At 44.5% G+C, this 20,733-nt stretch overlaps 1 protein-coding gene across 1 annotated transcript in view; it reads right to left on the bottom strand.

Annotated features, from left to right (window-relative positions):
• Window positions 1–20,733, bottom strand: part of PIP5K1C (phosphatidylinositol-4-phosphate 5-kinase type 1 gamma) — a 173,865-nt gene that overhangs the window by 117,366 nt on the left and 35,766 nt on the right. The window contains exon 3 of the mRNA XM_018565350.1: window positions 10,862–10,948. Within this exon, the coding sequence (XP_018420852.1) occupies window positions 10,862–10,948 (87 nt within the window). The remainder of the gene's footprint in view (window positions 1–10,861; window positions 10,949–20,733) is intronic.

Genomic DNA, 20,733 nt, shown 5'->3' on the forward strand with positions numbered 1-20,733 from the left:
AACTTTCCCCCGTTAGTAGCCACCATTGCCTCTGACCTCAAAACCTGGTCCACGGGCACCTTCTCTTGGATGGGCCGCTGTAACATACTCAAACAATCTATCCTCCCCCGCCTTCTTTACCCACTCCAAGCCCTCCCGATAGCGATCCCCCCGTCCTTCTTCCGTAAACTGAAAACGCTTTTCACCTCTTTCGTGTGGGCAAACAAACCCCCTAGACTTCATTTCGACATATTGCACGCTTCCAAGCACTTGGCACCTCAGGTAGGTTTAGAGCGCTCCACTTTGTGAATGGCACATCCTGGCCCTCAGAATTCACCGTGGCCTCCCGACAGGGCCCTCTACCCCTGAACCCATGGAGGACCATGCAACTTACCCACTTCCTGCAATCTCTCCCACCTCCCTCGCGATTCTCTCGAGCTCTGACCCCATTCGAACACGAAAGCAACCAGGAAGGCCAAGCTCGCCATGTCCTCTCATTTTGCTACAAGCTTCTTTTAACTAGCTCCTCCACAGATACCCCCTGGTTCTTGCAGAGATGGGAGGAGGACCTCGGGATTCGCCTGAGCCCAGAAGAGGGTAGGAAACTGCTCACACTCTCTTATCAGTCTTCCATCAGTAACAAATGTCAAGAGGCGGGGTACAAACTAGTCACCAGGTGGTACAGGACGCCCAGGGCACTCCACTCCATGTTCCCACAAACACCAGCCACTTGTTGGAGGTGCAACGCCCCGTCGGCTGATCTGAAAAAGGAACATCCATTTAGATCCACCTGCCCGTAGACCAACTTTGAGGTTCTGATCAGACAAAAATACACAGTGGTATATAGTAGTTATTTCTTGGTTTGGGTGAGGAAAAAAATACAGGCAACCGTTTATTTGCAAGTCAATCTCTGTAATTTGGTGTAGAGGGATTAGAAATGTAATGAGCCTCAGCTTGAACCATGGCAAACTCAAAGTTGTGTCAACTGATACCCATCATGGCTAAAACGAAAGCATGAATTGACTACAATCTCATCAACAGCCAGAAGGAATTAAGCCTCAAAACTCAGGGGTGTGGTTAGGATGGAGTCCAGTAGCAGGGATACTCATATGGCCACTAGACAGGACTGATGGGAAGTATAAACGGACAGGCCTTCTGCTAAGGGAATACCAGATGCACCGTACAAAAGGGAAATACAGAAGTGTGGTGAATCCAGCAGGATCACAGGACACAGGCTTTGCAATAAAAGTAATGTTTATTAACTTAAACAGCAAAATAACATTCACTTACCAGCTGGAAAACCTAAAGAGCATAACAGAAAAAAAACAGTCTTGAAGATTTCAGAGCTGCAATCGCAGTTAAACAGTCCCAGACTTTTGGGGTAACTTTTCCAGTCCACAGGTTTCCAGCAAGGATACCAGCATGCACTTTCACAGCAATACACCATTCTACAACTTCCTCCACACTACTCCTTACCTGCTATCCACCACTTCCTGTCTTTTAAGCACACTTCCACCAGCAGATGAGTTAGCCCTGTTTTGATCCTTAGAGGGACCACAGCCCAAACAGAGGAGAAATATAGCATCCTTCCAGGACCCAGCCCCGATGTCCTGTACAGTGGTCAGACAGTTCCAGAAGTCAGGGCTGGCAGCTTAGGGTCATAAACAGTTAACAGGCTAAACTCAGGACAAGGATATTACCACGTATAGGAGTATTTACACAGTAGCTCAATAACAACTGAGGTGGTGTGGTGTTAGGTTTAAAAATACACACATCCTCTGTAGCCATGTTAAATTTGGTGCTAGTACTGTGTGGCTAACACTAGAGGATGGTGGTATGCAGCAGTCTGAGCTAGTGGAGAGGAAGCTAGCCTTGGAAGCCTGCAGATGGGGAGCAGAATGCAAAATGCTGGAAACAGGTACAGGTGAGAAATCAGCAGGACAATCATTGGCAGTGTGTAGGAGAAGAGCTGGCTGCACAGCAGTGGAGACAAGTGCAGGCAGAGAATTTTATAGCAGAGATCTTATCAGCTTGCCCAGACCAGGTAAGCATGTGATCTGAAATCCCGAGACGTGCAGTACCTCTTGCTCGGGTTGAGGCATTCCCCAGCACTGCCCCCCGATGACCGAAGCTCCACCTCCTGCCCGTCCCCAAGCTAGTGTAAAGAAGGAAGAGAGGAGACAGGGAGGAGCCTCCCTGTCCCCCACTTGATCCTCACCGCTGATGCTCCGTGACAGGTTACACAGATGGGAGGATTTCCCTGCTGTGTAACCTGTTAGATGCCGATCTGAATGGTGAACAGGCTGACAGCTTTCTTCCATAATTCTAGGTGAGGCTCTGCCGCACGTCCCTGCTGAAATCCCTCTGGGGAGGTACACAAGTGAACTAGGCATTAGTACTGAAAACCATGTCTATATGACAGAAGGTAACATTCAGTATATATGTCATCAGAGTGGCATGAATACTCTCTTCCAGCTGGATTTTCCCTTGCCACCAGTCCCTCCTAAGCATTTCACTTCGGGGTCAAGCACAGCGTTCAAATTCTCCAAAAGTAAAATTGGGCCATCCGCAAGTTCCAAGGGTAACAGGGTAATTTTAGTGAGAAGGTCATGATCTACATGAGGTGGCAGAAAAATATTGACTACTGTGAGCAGTCTGCCCTCTGTAAGGGTTTTTAAGACCATATCATGACTGGGAGGGTCAGTCCTAAAGGAGAACTACTGAGAGAGTAAAATGTACTCTGCCCAATAGCTTGAGACGACGTGTGGCACTGCAGCTTTCACACACCGGCTCTATAGCTCGAGAACTGTACTATCACAAACCGCTGATCACTCAGCTCATGGCTTCTCACTACAGAGAGTGGTGACCCTCAGTCACGGCTCCCTGCAGAGATTCTCCCTCCCCTCTCTATTCCTCCAGCACTCATGGAAGGGAAAGACAGGGGAGGGTTGAACACAGCTGGCTCTAGCTCTAGAGGCAGAGCCATCTGTCAATCACACAATGGGGTGGATCCCGACAATATTGTCCAGATCCTTCCAGGTTGCAGCATTGCTCTGCACCATCAGCATATAGCAGGCAGTAGCCCACTATTTTCTGAGTTTGGATCATAGGAGTCAATTAGTAAATGTACTCCTGTGACCCAAAAGAGAAATAAAGCCAAAAAAAAAAGTTTGGCTTTAGTTCTCTTTTAATATTGAGAACCTCGGAGCAAACAGATTTAGCAATTAATACAGAGATGTCTCAAGAACAACTGAAATAAGTGTCATGGAACATTTTAGCTTTCCACACTTTTTTGAGCAAAAACATTTCAAAACCTGTAAAATGTGTCTCTTGTAAGCAGACACTGTGAGGTTTGTGTTGTCTAAGATAATTGAAAACTACAGACCACTTACGTAGGGAGTTTAAACCCCTGGTATTCCAGAAGACCAGTTTCAGGGTGTTACACATCTAAATATAGTCTATACCGACAAAGCCAGATAAACAACCACATATTGCACAAGCGGGTGAAAATTGGTCAATAAAAGACAGAAATTAATGTTCCAGAGCAGAGGTTGAGGCTCCTGTTAGACCTGAAGAAAACGGGTACCCATATAGCCTATTTGCAGGACACCAACTTTAAGAGCGGTAACCCCCCGACCCTCCGCAACAGGGATTGCACGGTTGCATACCATTGCACATCCCCCATCACTAAATCCAAAGGTGTCAGCGTGCTTCTGGCTCAATCTGTTCCCTGGTCTTTTCGGGATCTCCGCCTTGACCCCGAGGGCAGATATATTTTTGTCAAGGGGTCGATCAGAGACACCATGGTCACCTTGGTGAATCTCTGTCTCCCCAACACTGACCAGGTGTACTTCGTACAAACTATCATCCCATTGATATTGGAATTCAAGGAGGGGATGCTAATCATGGGAGGGGACTTTAACTTTGCCATGGATCCTGCCCTTGATGTGTCCAGGGGTTCATCCCATCTATCTTATTCCAGGCTCAGATGCCTCAAGGCTGAACTGCAGACCCTGCGGCTCAGTGATACCTGGCGGTTGATCCACACACAATCGCGTGACTATACCTATTACTCACCAGTCCATCTCACATACTCACGCATTGACTATCTTTTCGTACGACATTCTGACCTTCCCTCGGTCTGTTCCGCCTCGATAGACAATATCCTGTTCTCTGATCATGCCCCAGTACATGTGGTAATGCACCTTGGGCCCCCACCCACCCGGACCCCGCCCTGGTGTCTGAATGATTTGCTGTTGCAGGAACCTGCGATCGCTTCCGATTTAGAAACGACACTGAGAACCTATTTCCTGAATAACTGTTCTCCCACAAAGGATCCGCCTTTCATATGGGAGGCGCATAAATGCATAATTAGGGGAATCTTGATCAAACACGGCTCTCGTCGGAAGCGAGAGAACGCAACCTCCCTTTCCCACCTTTTCCCCAGACTCCACGCCTTGGAGGCCCTACACAAACAATCCCTGGCGCGAGCCCACCAACAGGAACTCCCCCAGGTCAGACTAGATCTCAACAATCTCTTATTTTCCATGGTTCGCAGCCGCCTCTTACGCAGCAAATGTTCGTTCTATGAATTCTCCAATAAACCAGGCAAGCTGTTAGCCTCAGCCCTAAAGGGTCCCCGATCTAAAACTTATATCCCGCAACTGACATCTAGTACGGGAAAGAAGCTCCACTCATCTTTGGAGATGGCCGCGGAATTCAGGGACTCTTTATAAATATATTTATTAATTTTTTCCACATAGTAATCCAAATTTCATACATTTTACATAACAAACAATTAACATTGAATCAAAAACATGACATAACATTAAATTAATCCCTTCTGACCTCCCAAGTTTTACCCACTTGTCATAGCCCAAACTATATCTGCATATTGCCAACCTTCCCATTTTTCCCTTTAATGTGAGTGTCTATATTTTACAATTAATTTTATTATTAGCTATCAGTTTTAATTTCATTAGTGTTGTACATATCTTTACAGTTTAAGTCCTTCAACTTAAGCAGTGATTTAGTGTCTTCCATTAATTACTACTTTGTGCACCTAATGTTCTGTGCTCCTCCAATATTATATCATAGTGAGAAGTGAACACCTTTTGTTGATCAAAGTGTGATAGTGTGTGTCTTTATATAAGGTACTTATTAAATGTGCCTGATTATATCCTTAGCTCTTATCTAAATAACTACAGACTGTACATGAATTAGTTTTAGGTCATGACCTTATAGGCATAAGCTATTCCAGGCATAGAAGAGATTATAACATTTTACACAAAAATACAAAAATTAACATACATTCTATGGCATCCTAATCCTACCCTTACTTTTTATCATTACTTGATGTCTGGGACTATCCCATAATGTAATATACAAAGGAACAAATCCTATAATCGTTATGTAGGTGAGGACATCACTGCTAGATACTCTTCTGAGTTCTTATATATAAACCATCCCTGCCATATTTCACAGACTGTTGAGTACTTATTATGGCTACTGAGGGACAATTCTTCCATAGAGTGTATGTGATTTGTTTTTATAAACCATTCCTTTATTGTGGGCGATTCTGTACGCTTCCAGTAAATTGGTATCAAACATTTTGCTGAGTTTAATAGATGAGATGTAATAGACTTTTTATATCTTAACAGTGACCCTTCACGATTATGAAATAGAATTACTCAGCGGTCCGTGCTCAAGGGTATTCCCGGTATAGAGGAGATAATCTTACCCACCTCAACCCAATATTTATTACTAACGGGACACTGCCACCATATGTGTGCCATAGTTGCCTTCATGCCACAACCTCTCCAACACAATGGTGAGTTAATAGAGTCCATTGAATGTAATCTTACTGGCGTGAGGTACCATCTCGACAAAAGTTTATAATTCTTCTCCTCTATATAGGATGAGATTGATATCTTACAACCCCGTTGCAGAACTCTCTGTTTTCCTTGTTCTGATAAGGGAATTCCCAGTTCTTCTTCCCATTGCAGCATAAACCCTGGGGTTGGTGTGGGGTCTGTTTGTGACAATAATTTAACCAACAGTGATATACTTCTCTTTGGACATAATTGGTCTTGATAATATCACTTCCATTGGATTTAGTTCATCCATTGATCTAATTGGTTTAGGTAATAATTGCAGGAAATGGGTTCATTGGAGGTAACGCCACTTATCCATCATAGATGATGATAGTGATCGACACAATATCGATAACGGCTTTAATACCCCTTGGTCCATCACGTGATGCAATCGTAGCGTGCCTTCCTCTATCCATTTACCAAATTTTTGGTCTTAATTCCCTGGTTGGAAATAATCGTCCTAATAGGAGCATTAAGGGTGAGTTATAACTCCATCCTGCTTTCTTATGCAGTAAATCCCACACTGTTTGGGTATTCCCCACTAGGTGGTGCCACTCCTTTGTTGTGCCTCTGTACTGCTTCAGTAACCAACAGATTATACTTAGGTTTGCCTTACATATTTTAAACTCAACATCCACCCAGATTTTAGTTGTCTTATCAAAATGCCAGTTCAGTAGTCTGGTCAATACCACTGCCTGATAGTGACGTTCAAAATCTAGCAGTGCCAACCCGCCTTGTGACTTTGGTCTTGCTAGGGTGCCATATGAGATTCTCATGTTCTTCCTTCCCCAGACATATCTAGATACCGTTGTTTTTAAAGTTCTGAAAAAACTAATAGGAAGGGCAATGGGGACCATCTGATATAAGAATATACACTTCGGTAGAATATTCATTTTTATACGTTTATTCTACCGAACCATGAATGGTATAGAGCGGTTCCTGCAAGTCCTTCCTAATCTCGTTTAAAAGGGGGATATAGTTAAAATTAAAGAGGTCCTGCTGATGAGCGGTTAGATTAATCCCCAGATATTTCAGTTTCTTAGTCTGCCACCGAAATGGGAAACTTGAATGTTGAGACATCATCTCTCTAGATGACAGATTAATATTTAACATTTCGTATTTATCAAAGTTAATCTTAAAATTAGATAACTCCCCATATTCCCGGAATGCGGCTATTAAGTTTGGGATAGATATTCTAGGCTGTTGGATATAAAACAATATGTCATCTGCGTAAACTGAGTACTTATGTTTGTTGTTTCCTATAACTACACCATGAATATCATTATTTTCTCTTATGTTTGCTTAAAAAGGTTCCAGTGATATCGCAAATAATAGGGTAGAGAGTGGCCAACCTTGGCGTGTGCCGTTGCTCAGTGGGAATCCCTCACTAAGGGTACCATTAACTCTAACTTGCGCCCTTGGTTCATTATATAGTGCCGAGATCCAACTCATCATTTTACTTCCCATGCCCATGCCCATGTATTGTAATGTGAACAATAGAAAATCCCATGCCACCCTATTGAACGCTTTTTCTGCGTCTGTTGATAGTAATAGTGTAGGCTGGGATTGTTGTTTTACAAAAGAGATAAATTGTGATGTAAGTGGGGAGATTCTCCTTGCTAAAACCTTTGCGAATAGCTTAATATCTATATTTAATAGTGATATTGGTCTGTAACCACCGCAGCTCATGGGGTATTTGTCCGGTTTGGGAATTACTGTTACATGTGCTAAGGTAGTTTCTAATCTAAGTTTTCCGTCTCTGGTTAATGAGTTCACATACCCTGTTTCCCCGAAAATACGACCTACCCCGATAATAAGACCTAGTACTATTTTTGGGAATTGCTAAAATATAAGACCTACCCCGAAAATAAGACCTAGTTGTGACCATTCCCAGGGCCGGTGGTGGCATAAGGGGGAACTTGAAGAGCCGCGGGAAAGGTAGGAGAGAATCAGCGGTGCCAATGAAGCCGGCGCTAGAGGAAGCGAGGCGGCACCGAAGGGAGCAGAGCCGCATAAGCCGATGACACCTCTATAGTGCCGGCTGGTAGTTAGCAAGCCAGGGGAGTAGTATGTCTTCAAAAGTTACGTAATAAGCCACAGTTAGACCATCAGGACCTGGTGCTTTTCCTTTGGCCATTTCAGAAAGACTACTCTCCAATTCCCCAACTTCTATCTCCTTTTCCAATTTTTCTAGGGATTCAGCTGGGAATGATGGTAACTTACCCCTATCCAAATACTTTCTTATCACCTCCTGTCTATGGTCTGATGTTTTTTGAGTCGCTTTTTCTGATACATTATACAATGTGAAATAAAAAATCCTCAGCAATATCTCTAGGGGTGAAAACCATAGAATCTGTTGTTTTGATTTTAGGGATATAGGTCTGTGTCTTCCTGTGGTTTAATGATCTAGATAATACTTTTCCTGGTTTATTACCACATCTGTATTGTATACCCGCCAACCAATGGAATTTCTGTGAGGTTTTAACGTTTAGTAAATTTTTTAATTCTTCCCTCTTATTCATTAACTGTTTTAGGTGATCTGAAAAGAGTGATTTTTTTATGTAATGTTTCCAATTCTCTTATTTGGGTTAGCAGGTCTTCCATGATCTTCTTACTCTCTTTTTTTCTTCCTAGACCCCAGTTCAATCAATTTCCCTCTCATAACAGCTTTATGTGTTTCCCATAGGGTGGCAGACGAAATATCTGGGGAGTCATTAAGTGCGAAGAATTCACTAAGATCTTCGTTCAGTTTCTGCACATCCAATGGTCTCCACAATAAAGATTCATTCAGTCTCCAAACACGATCTTTTACCATCCCCTGGGAGAGATTTATTGTGGTTGTGACCGGTGCATGATCTGAGATAGTTACCTCCGCTATTTGTGATGATTTTAAACTTTCTAAATATTGATGATTTATGAAAATATAGTCCAGACGTGAATATCTATTGTGTACCATAGAGTAATAAGAATAGTTCCTATCCTTTGGGTGCAGGATTCTCCATGTATCTACTAGTTGCCTCCTATTTAGGAGTTTTTCAGGGTTGCTAGTTTTTTTATATGAGATATTAGAGTGTCCCGCCGAGGTATCACTCAAAGGTTCGAGCTCCACATTCAAATCACCCGAAATTATTAGCATCCCTTCTACAAAATCGGAATTCAGGGACTACTATACTAGTCTCTACAACTCGGCGGCGGAGCCACCAGATGTTAGCGGGACGAACGCGGATGATGCCATATACTCCTACATTAGGAACTCGGGCATGCCCTCGCTGTCCCGACAGGAGCCATTTACCCTTGAAGAACTGGTTTTAGCGCTCAAACAATCCAAATCAGGCAAAGCCACGGGCCCTGACGGCTTCACTCTTCCATATTATAAACAATTTTCCCACATCCTCTCCCCACATTTCCTTGCAGCGTTTAACGCTGTCTTGCTGGGCTCCCCACTATCTGCTGACTCTCTGCGAGCCAACATTGCAGTTATCCCTAAACCAGATAAAGATCATTGCAGGTGTAGCAACTACAGGCCCATATCCCTTTTGAACTTGGACTTGAAATTCTTTGCCATTCGATAGAGAATTGACTAATACCGTATAGTCCCACACTGGTACATCCGGAGCAGGTGGGCTTTGTCACCTCTAGGGAAGCCCGAGACAATACCACTAGGGTGCTCAATGTGATCCACTGTGCCAGATCGCGCTCAATTGCCCTGATGCTACTTTCCAAGGACGCAGAGAAGGCATTTGACCGGGTAGATTGGTGATTCCTTCAGGCGACTCTACACCACATAGGGTTGGGGGAGGGGATGCTGAAATGGATGATGGCATTATACTCCTGCCAAAAGGCAGCAGTGTGCGTGAACGAGGCGAGATCGGCCTTCTTCCCCATTACTAACAGCATGAGGCAGGGCTGTCCACTCTCGCCCCTTATATTTATCCTGACGATGGAACCCTTTTTATGCCGTATTTGATCTACACCCTCCATCCACGGCCTGGTCAGATCTCCTTCGGGGGGACACAAACTGGCCGCTTACGCAGATGATTTGATATTTTTCCTCACCCGACCCCTGGAATCCATCCTGGTGCTTTTACAGGAGTTGGTTCTCTACGGCTCTTTGCCCAAGTTTAAAGTCAATCTGGTGAAATCGTGCCATTGCCTTCTAGGGCCCTGGAGGCCATATGCACGGTGTCCCCCCTTCGCATGGGCAGACAGCTCCCTGAAGTATCTAGGCACACACTTGTCTACAGACTACAAGGCCCTCTTTGACCATAACTTTCTGCCTCTGCTGCACAAAACGAAAACAAGATCTGATCGCCTGGAGATCGATCACACTTTCGTGGTTCGGCCGGGTGAACTCCATAAAAATGGATATCCTCCCGAAATTCCTGTACTTATTTCAGGCACTCCCGATAACAATCCCGAACTCCTATTTCCTCCAACTACGAAGAGTTTTTGCCAACTTTATTTGGGCCGACACTCCCCCTCACATGCGACACACTTTGCTGACCTTACCCAAAAACTTGAGTGGGGTGGGACTTCCAGACCTGGCCAAATATTACAAAGCAGCTATGCTCACCAGAGTAGTGGACTGGTGTTGCCACTTTAATAAAAAATATTGTAAACTAAAAATTCTGTCTAGATAAAACTGTTGTATTAGCCTTTCTTCCATGGTCTTTCTTTTCTGAAATGCAGTACTGTTAAAAGCACTTAGATGTTCTCCTCCAGCCCATTTTGCAAGATTTCTCATTGACAACATTTTTGCATCAGCATTGCAAGGATGAGAGCACAGTAAGTAGTAGTAACTTAGCAATGCCACTCTTACACACCATGTACAAAGAAAAGTGATGAATTTGCTGTCATACACTCAATAACCCATTTCACCTTTTACAAAACCCTTTAGACTGATACAAAGAAAAGAAGGAACAATTATTTCTAATTTAAACCACTTAGTAAGTTGAACAATGTAATGTGCAATGCACCACATCTACAAGTATGTCCTATTATCTTCTAACCTTCTTGTAAGTGGTCTCGCCTGAAGCATCAACATCACGGTGGCCAATTTTTTGCCCAGTGGAAGGCTGCCCAGATAAAGAGGAGACCTATAATGAAAACAGAACAGAGAAAAAGAGAAGTCAATAGAAGAATTTGTGACAGTTAAGACAATGGATTTAAATTATACTACCTGCAAGTTACAAGTCTGTTTGGTTATTTTTTTTGTTTGTTTTTTTCTTTTTTAATGAAAATGTTAAGTTATGTGCAATGTTCTGGTTGGATTCAACCCTGGGTGCCTTTAACAACAATTGTCCATATTCAACAAAGCCTTGTTGCAAGTTTCTGTAGCTTTACTGATACTTGCGTGTATGGGGCATGTATGTGCTGAGAAGCTGCCTTGAATCTGACAGCTGCCGTCGCCGTCCTAGCAACTAGTGACACACCCCCAGACTGATATATTTTTATTTTTGGGACACACAAGGCTTTCTTTTGGTGATATAGCATTGCAAGAATTATTTGATTTTGCATGCAATCTATAAACAAAAATATTTTAACAAATTGCTTTCTGGTACAAAGTATTGCAAAAAGATTTAAGTTTACAAATAAAGGAAAATGTTTTAAATTACTGGATAAAATGCAAATTTAAAAGAAATCAGCAGGAGAAAGCATTCGACAGGGTTGACTGGATGTTCCTGCTCGAGACTTTACGACATATCGGTTTGGAAAACATGATACAAAGTTGGATTGGTGCACTTTACTCCACCCTGACAGCCACTGTCAAAGTCAATGATGTTATCTCTGATTCTTTTTCCCAACATTAATGGCACCCGCCAGGGGTGTCCTTTACCTCCCTTTTCCCCCTGACCCTGGAATCTTTCATATGCATGATCCAAAGCACTCCCAATGTTTCTGGGGTGCAGACGCCTGCTGGATGTCATAAAATAGTGGCTTATGCCGATGATTTACTCTTCTATATTACGAACCCAGAGGTGTCGCTCCCCAATTTACTGGCAGAGATTTCGCGCTTTGGCGGCCTTTCCGATTTTTAACATTTCATTTCTCTAAATCGGCAGTCCTAAATCTCTGATCGATCACCGGATTTAAGCTCTCAAACCACAACTCTCTTTTCAGTGGGCAGATTCTCACGTCTGTTGCCTGAGCACATCTATCCCTGCTGACCTGGAGGGTATTTAGCGTCAACTTTCAACCCCTCCTGAAGTCTATCTCGTCTGATTTAAAGGAATGGGACCATTCCAACTTTACTTGGTTTGGGGGCTAATAGTATCTTAAAAATAATATCTTACCCAGACTGCTATACTTTATACAAACCCTCACAGTGGACATACAGACATCCTTTTTTAAATGTATTCACTCCATGTTCAATACTTTTGCTTGGGCACAGAGTAGAGTCTGGGTCAAATTGGGCTTTCTCTCCAGACCAAAGCAGGCAGGAGGCATTGTTTTTTCCGGATCCTGTTCTCTATCATTCCGTGGCCCATTTGGCTCAAATAATAGATTAATGTTGTCATTCCAAGACCAAACTGTGGGTCCACTTGGAACAGATCCTTTCTGAATTCTCTTTACAGGGTCTACTGTGGCTCCATCCTGTTCCGTCACCTTTGACGTGGTCTAATCCTATGATGAGTGAGCATGAAAACTATTACACCAATCTTTTATTCAGCCTGGGTTTTATCCTTCCATCCCCTCTGACGCCAGTGCTAGGCAACCCGGCCTTTCCACTGGGATGTTGGGGCACAAGGTGGCAGAACTTGCATGGCTGGTTACCATTCCGTTGGATACTTGGAGCTTGATGCAATTATCTCATTACTAAAGATCCTTTAAGGACCTTACCCATATTACTAGACCACTCACATAGTTTGAGCAGGCCTGTTTCAATGCCGAGCCACTTTGCCACACCTTGCAGAACATGGTGTCCTCCTTAAATGGCTGGTCGGATTGTCTGCCACCCAGATTATTCCAGCTCTGGGAATCCAGCCTGGCACTTCAATTAACGCCAACTCAGACACAAGATTTTGGTTTTAGCCCATAAACCGTCAATTTCTAGCAGAATACAGGAATCTGGATACAAATTGCTGACGAGATGGTTCAAAGTACCAACCGTTCTTCACAGGATGTTCCCATCTACCTCTCTGCTTTGTTGGAGATGTAAGAGCATCGGGCTCCCTGCTTTAAGTTTTCTGGGACTGCTTATTATTGCAACCTTTCCGGAAGGGTGTTTGCGATAATATGGCAAGAGTCACAGACTTCTCTCTTTAATTGAATCCCGCCCTTTTCCTCTTACATTTGCCTGGCTCTTCCATTAGGTCGTATAAATCTTCTCTTTTGATTCATATGATCAATGCGACCCGCGCATGTATCCTCCTCAAGTGGAAATCTCGAGATCCTCCCTCGGTGTCTGTGTGGATTAATAAAGTAAATGAAGGATTTGATGGCGTTGCTCTGACAGATTTGATCAATTTATGATAACTTGGCTCCCTTGGATAGATGTTACTGAATCTTTTCAGTAACATCCTGGATTGACTCATGCTCTCCTGTTTGAGCTAGTTTCAGATGGTGCCTCCCCCGGATGGTGCACCTGCTTCCTTTTCTTTCCTTTTCAAACAACCCATAGCTTTCTCTTTCCTCCTTCGCGTATCCCCAGCCTTCTCACCCTCCTGCAGTCCTGCTTTCTCCTTTTCTCTACCTTTTTGATTACTTTTATGTTTGATCTTCAGTACAGTTCATGTTTCTTTACTAAATGTGACAAACTGGACAGGATGGGTAGTTCACTTTGATGTGATGTTTTGGGTTTGACTTTCCTGATGAGGACGATCTAAACGCATGTGTTGGAATATACTACTCCCCCCTGTGACCACTCTTAAGTCCCTCCAGCGCTGGTACCACAGTGTCTGCCTGACGTGCACGCTCACGGCTGGGTGCATTCACCTCCACTGTGTCTCTCCTCTTCTCCCTGCCGAAGATCTCTTCTGCGCATGCACCCACCCCATCACCCTGCACGGCCGCTTGAGAAGCTTCAGATCTTCAGCTGGGATCGGGCGGCGGAGACACAGGTAAGCATTCACCTATTTGGTAACTTTATAACTTTTTGTATTTTTAAAAAAATGTTTTTGCATTTTTTTAAAAATGTTTTTGCATTTATCTAATGCTTGTTAGCAGTAGATATATGTAAAAACAAAAGTGACTTTAACACTACTTTAAATTACCAGTCACTGTTCTGTATTGTCTTGCTCGAAGGTATGTTTTTGCTTACCTGTCTTTTCATAAAGAAAAAAAAAAAAATCAGCATTGGTAAAAAGGGAACACTATTTTATTTAACCAATAGAAAGACCAGGCGTTTACACCCCCTTCCTGGCCAGGCCATTGTTCAGTATTTAGCACTGCAGTATTTTGACTGTAAATTCAAGTATTTTACCGGCACACACTTGGAAAATCAAATATCAATATGCATTGATATGTTTATTCAGTGCAGGATGTCACATAATGTCAATGTGCCGCTCTGATGAAGGATCCCTGCGTGGACCCGAAACGTTAGCACCATATGTGACATCCTCCACTGAATAAACATATCAATGTATATTGATATTTGATTTTCCAAGTGTGTGCCGGTGAAATACTTGAATTTACGGTTAGTGTTTGCACGGCGCCATCGGTGTGGTCACCTTGAGCACCACAGATGCCTTTTTGAACTGTAAGACCGTAGGAGTGCGAATAGTATTTGGACTATGCTGCAGTATTTTGACTGACATTTATTCTGTCATGCAATGCTGTACTAAAATACATTTTATACAATTTTCTGGCGACAGATAGAACTTTCTTTTGGTGGTATTCAATCACCACTTTTATTTTGTACTATATTAGGGAAAAATTACTGAACATTTTGGGAAAAAAACGTTTTTTTTACATTATGTTAGGAAACAATTATTATTACCCAATCTTTTGGTAAAATATAAAAGACGGGGTCACATCAGGTAAATAGACATCAAAGATGTCAAGCAGTAAAATTCCGCGTACCCGCAAAATCGCAAAAAACTACCGTAGCCAAAATTGATCATAGTTGACGCTTTAAAAGTTTTTACCGCTCATCAGTTTACTGTTATCAGTGAGTAATGGCCCTAAAATTATTGCTCTCACTGCAACGTTTGCGGCAATATGTAATGTGTGGCGTAATGGGCACAATCGTCATTTTCGCACGTATGCGCACCAGACGCATGTTTGCACGCATGTATGTATGGGTGGGTGGGAATTCATGTGTGACTTTCATTTTTTTTTTATATATTGTAACAAGGACACTCGACTGTAGTCCAGGAAATTCAAGTTAAACGCAGTTTATTAAGGGCAAACGCAACGTCTCTGTTCATCCACAGGGTAGCCTTCCCCTGTTCACATAAAGGCCAACATTTATGCACTTCTCATGATAAATCAGCCTTCTTTAGCATATACAGTCCTTTGTAGCATATACTGTCCTTAGTAGCTTTCCTCATCTCTAAGGCTCTCATCACACCTCTGTGTGATACTCACTAGTGATGGGCTCGGGCGTGTTCGCAGCTCCACGTGCCGAGCCCGCCAGGAAGCTGACAGCGCGCGGGGCCAATCACAAGTACGGAGACATTTCCCGATCGCTGCAGCTGCGGACCGGGAATAGGTCTCAGTACCTGTGATTGGCACTGCGGCGCTGTCAGCTTCCTGGCGGGCTCGGCATGTGGAGCTGCGAACACGCACGCGCCCATCACTAATACTCACACTGCTCTCCCAGCAGTGCGTCCAACAGGTCCCTTGGGTCACCGACCTTCCTGACCTCTCCCCTCGTGGGCACTCACACTGCTCTCCCAGCAGTGCGTCCAACAGGGCCCTTGGGTCACCGACCTTCCTGACCTCTTCCAGCCTCCCACGGCTGTTCCACGTGTGTCCGGCACGCACCTGAGTCTGCCTGTGTCCGTGTGCTTCCTGCACACATACAACTCCAACACAACTCTCTTAGCACTGGGCTGGCTTCCTAATGAGGCTGCTCTTAGCCACCTGATCAGCCCAAGCTGGTCATTGGCAACACCTGGCCCCGGGACCAAAGATCTCATCCCACCCAGAGCTTTACGAAATCTCCAGAGCTCCAGAGCCCAGCTACAATTAGGAAAACCTGGAAGAACCTGAAAAGCCAGGCTCTTCCTTATCACATGGTTCACATTCTGGACCCTGCTGAGAGTCCTGGGTGCCAAAGTTGCCATACTACACCGTGGCATTGCCATGCACTGCCACAATATATATATATATATTTATTTTTTTTGTTCACTTAACGTTATTGTTATCACATAGGGGGCTAAGAAACCCTCCATGTAAGGGGTGCCCACAATTTTTGTCTTAAGATCCACTTTTCAAATGACTAGCTACATGAGATCTACCAACAGAAAAAAAACCTCCCTCGCTCTCTCTCTCCTGGCTGTCTCTCCTCTCTCTCCTGGCTGTTTTTCCTCGCTCTCTCTCTCCTGGATGTCATTCCTCGTTTTCTCTCCTGGCTGTCTCTCTTTGCTCTCTCCCCTGGCTGTCTCTCCTCATGCTCTATCCCCTGGCAGTCTCTCCTTGCGCTCTCTCCCCTGGCTGTCTCTCCCCGCTCCCTCTCCTCGCTCACCTTGCTTTCTTTTGCAAACAGTGTAGTGCAACAGGCTGTGTAAACTAATATTCTTTGATGTAATACATAGCACTTCAACCACCAGCATCCACCAGAAAGGTGTCAGGGAGCTTGGCTGGAATAAAGGGGCCACCATTCACACCCTTCGTGATCTACCAGCATCAGCTTTGAGAGCTACTGGTAGATCACGATCTACCAAATGGGCACCCCTGCTCTATGTGATAGCAAAGAGTATGTGACAGGTCCTCTTTATGGAGACATCAGGGGTCTCCAAGACCCCTAATGTTACCTAGGGACCCCCAGAGAAGCTAATGAAGCAGAGATCTGCTTCATCAGCGTCTTCTCTGGCTATAGTAGCCAGAGAAATGACAGCTTCTCAAGCTGGAGAGTGACACAAGAATGCGCAAGTGATGTAATATACATCGCTTCCACATTCTGACACCAGAGAGGGGCCTGGAGGGAGATCGTGTCCCTCTGATCCCCTGTCATAGAGCCACCATGCTGGTCCCAGTTTTTCACCGGGCACAGCGGGAGGGGGCACACGGACCGGGATATGTAATCCCGGTCTGTATGTAAACAGGTATCACTGCCTGTTTTTATATTTAGACAGTTTCCCGCTCGAGTGGGCGGGGCCAACAGGCCGGTCAGATCCAGGAAGCTTCCGGCCGTTTTGTGTTTTATATATAACGGCCGGCCGGGAGGCGGTTAAAGATATCTTTTTTTTTTTGTAAGTTTGCGTTAACTGACATGATATGCAGATCAAATGTCACACCTTTGCCCTCCATATGAAAAGTAACAGTAAATACGCAACAATACAGTTAAATTGTAGCTTTAAATCCTTGTGTTTACAAACACTGTTCAGAAGCTCTGTATTTGACATTGCAAACAGCCACTGCAGGTGTTTTAAAGAGGAACTTTACCCATATCTTCAAAATACAATCTACAAACAGATACTTATAGATAATTGCAGGTTTTTTATTTTTTGCATAACTTATTTTTCGTTTCTTTTCTTTAACTAAGGCAGGTTACTAGCTCTCCCTTTGCTTCCTGGAACTCTGGCACGTGGGACACTTTAAGCAAATTTTACTTAAAGTTTTGCTGTTTTCTTTAGGGCAGGGTACCCTAAATGGCAGACCGTGATCATCAGCAAGGTTATGGCTGGCTGATAGCCAGCCATAAGCCAGTGCAGGTCCTGTTCCTAAGTCATTGGCTGCTAGGACACTCATATTCCCTGCCCAGCATTAAGGCCCCGTTCACACCGGGGCGGTTCGGCCGCGCGGATCTGCCGACATGAATGATCCCATACATTGACATAGGGAACGTTCATGCCACCGCATGATCAAAACCGCCTCCCGCCCGAATTACTGCGTTGATCAGTGCGGTTTCCATACTACTTTCAATGGAACTGCGCTGTTCAGCACGGTTTTGGGAGTTTTTAATTGCGTTTCAGCTCTGAAAAGCAATAAAAAAAAACCCACCCAAAACCTCCCCTTTCAAAATCTGCACGGAAACTGCGCTGATCCGCAACCGTCCTGGTGTGAATGGGGCCTAAGGGAGGATGGAGGTATCGGCTTCTGTCCTCACTTGCAGCCTAAATACTGCCCCACCTCCCAGCTTCACCCATGGTGGGGACCTGTCATACCAGAACACCATCTCTCAACTTCTCGGCATTGCTTGTTCCTCTCATCCTCGTCTCTCATCCACTCCCAGCACTGCCTGCCTGCTCCTTAAAATCCACATGTGACAGCAGCATTTTAAAAGGGCAATCTGATATGGCAATTATTTATTAATTGTCCCCATTAGGGTGCCCCCTTACATTATCTGCTGCCATTTGAGTACCCCTTATATTGAATACAAAAATAGCAGGGCACTCTGATGGGGATAACTAATTATTATATTGGGGGGCCATATCAGCATACCCCCTTACATTGCTTGTCCCCATGAGAGTGCCTCCTTATATTTGGTGTTCCTATCAGAGTGCCCCCTTTTTTTGTATTTAATGTAAGGGGGCACTCTGATGGGGACAAGTGACATATGGGGGCACTCTGATGGATGCTATACTTATTTCAGTGAAGCCAGCCACAATGTGGTACAACCGCATCACACTGCACTTTGCCTATAGAACATAATGAAATGTCACTTGTGATATTTCATTAAAATTCTAACAAAAACATTTTAAAAAGTGTGATGCATTGCGATTGAGGAGTTAGCACTGTGTCTGGGAAAACACACCAGCAGCTGTGGGTTGTAGTGCAGCTGCGGGTGTGAATATATCCAAGTTGGCACATACGGCTCAGCTATAAGACAATGGGCTAAAAGTAGATGCCATTAATTCATATAGTACATCTTCATCTTGATTCAGCTAAAGGGAAATTAGCTCATAGCATCTGATAATTCTTCATATATGCTGCATCTTTAGCATGTATAGCGATAGGTTAAAAATGTTTTATAACAGCAGAAAAAATGGTTCCAGTAACAGAACATTGCCCACTTCCTTCCCTGATTAGGGCTATGGAGTCCATCCAGCTCGATAACATTAATAGCAGTGGGTAATTTCACTATTCCCCCTGCTCAAATCGAGCACAGAGTGCCCTCAACCAGGCGCAAGCCGTCAATGAGCGGGGGGAGGAGCTACCTGCCGTCTCCCGAGAACATAGCCACAGAGCCCAGCTTCAGATCAACCCGAGAGGCATCCACTCCGTCAGATGGGCGCCGAGTCCCGGGGACCTCTCACACCGCTGATGGTACCTGTTGGGCAGCCGAAAGCAGGGTATCGTAGCTGCGTGGCGCTAGGCTCACACGCTAAGCAGCCATCTTAGCGGGGCCCGCGCATGCGCCCTCCTTCCCCGGATCATGACTTTCTTTCCAATTGTCATCTCTATGGCTGTGATCTTACAGCCACCAATGACTACAGTTATAGTGCACTGACGCACAATACTGCAAACACCCATTAACTACATGCAGCTACCCTATGTGGATTGGGATTTAAGATTAATACACTGGGGGTTAGGGCAATGTGGGGGGTAGGATTTATATCATCCTTTCACATACTTCTATTCTACCAATCTTCAGGTTTTGAGAAATGTTGGTCTTCTTTAACCCCTTCAAGATCAGCGACATACAGTGTACGTCACTGGCATTGGGGCTGTTTAGACAGACTCCCAGCAGCTTTTGCTTTCGGGACTCTGTTTAAACTTGCAAAGCTGACTGTCGGCTTTACAGTAGAATCGATTCTGGTGGCTCAGCTGCCGCCAGATAGCTTCAACGGGCCCCCCCGCCGTGTTTCCCGGGCTCTGTTGCCCCTTCTGGGACCGGCTTCTTTGGTGTCAGCGGGAAGCTGGGGAGGACACGGGCGAACCTCCCCTCACCGTTCTATGGGACCGGGAGCGATGCAGATTGCATCACTTCCGGTCCCATAGCTGTCAGTGTTGGGCTCCTGAAGCCCAGCAATAAGCTATTAAAGTGTGATCTGCACTTCAATAGCTTATGTAGAGTCTAAAGGTGACACTAGGGGTCTTTTGGGCCCCCAGCATCACCTTAAAGTGTACCTGTCACCACCATCTGCCTTCACATGGGGGGCTTGTTATCCCCCCTATGTGATAGCAATTAAAGTAAAAATAAAAAATAAATAGTTTTTAAAATATAAAAATAATAAAAGTAACATTTTTAAAGTACCCCGCCCCCGTGAGCAGACGCGTCTTGATGTGGAAATTTTATTTGGACCATTGTGGATGTTTTTATTAGGATGTGTTTTTAATGGATTGCATATGTGAATATTGTCATGTTTCTGTGTCCGGCAAATGGTCCATGTGCTATGCGCAGAGCTGTTGCCCGGGGGGATTAATGTGCATTGCGGAGCGGTGTCTGCTTCACAAGTGTATAAACGCCGGCGAGGGCCCGTGTAATGCGCAGATTTATTCGCTTGGCGGGGATGTATTTGCTATAAAGACGCGGTATCATTCAGATACATATCTGCCTTTATGAAGGAACATACGCTCTTTTTAGTGTGTCTGATCAACACATTGGAAATAACATGGCGTTTTCCCTGCAGATAACCTCACATTCATGGGAATCGTAATATAGTTCTATTAGGCATTGTTCACTGAGCAATGCTGAATAGAATTCGCGCCAGTGGTAATGGCGGGAGTGTATGCACGAGCCTGGTCGGAGCAGCGTTCACTGTTAACACGCTGATTCCTTTGTGTAGCTTTCTGGCAGGAACTCCATTGCACATGGTTTTCTTAACTGGTG

Source organism: Nanorana parkeri, unplaced genomic scaffold (genome assembly GCF_000935625.1).
Source record: "Nanorana parkeri isolate BGI_ZX_2015 unplaced genomic scaffold, ASM93562v1 scaffold836, whole genome shotgun sequence".
Lineage (NCBI taxonomy): Eukaryota > Metazoa > Chordata > Amphibia > Anura > Dicroglossidae > Nanorana > Nanorana parkeri.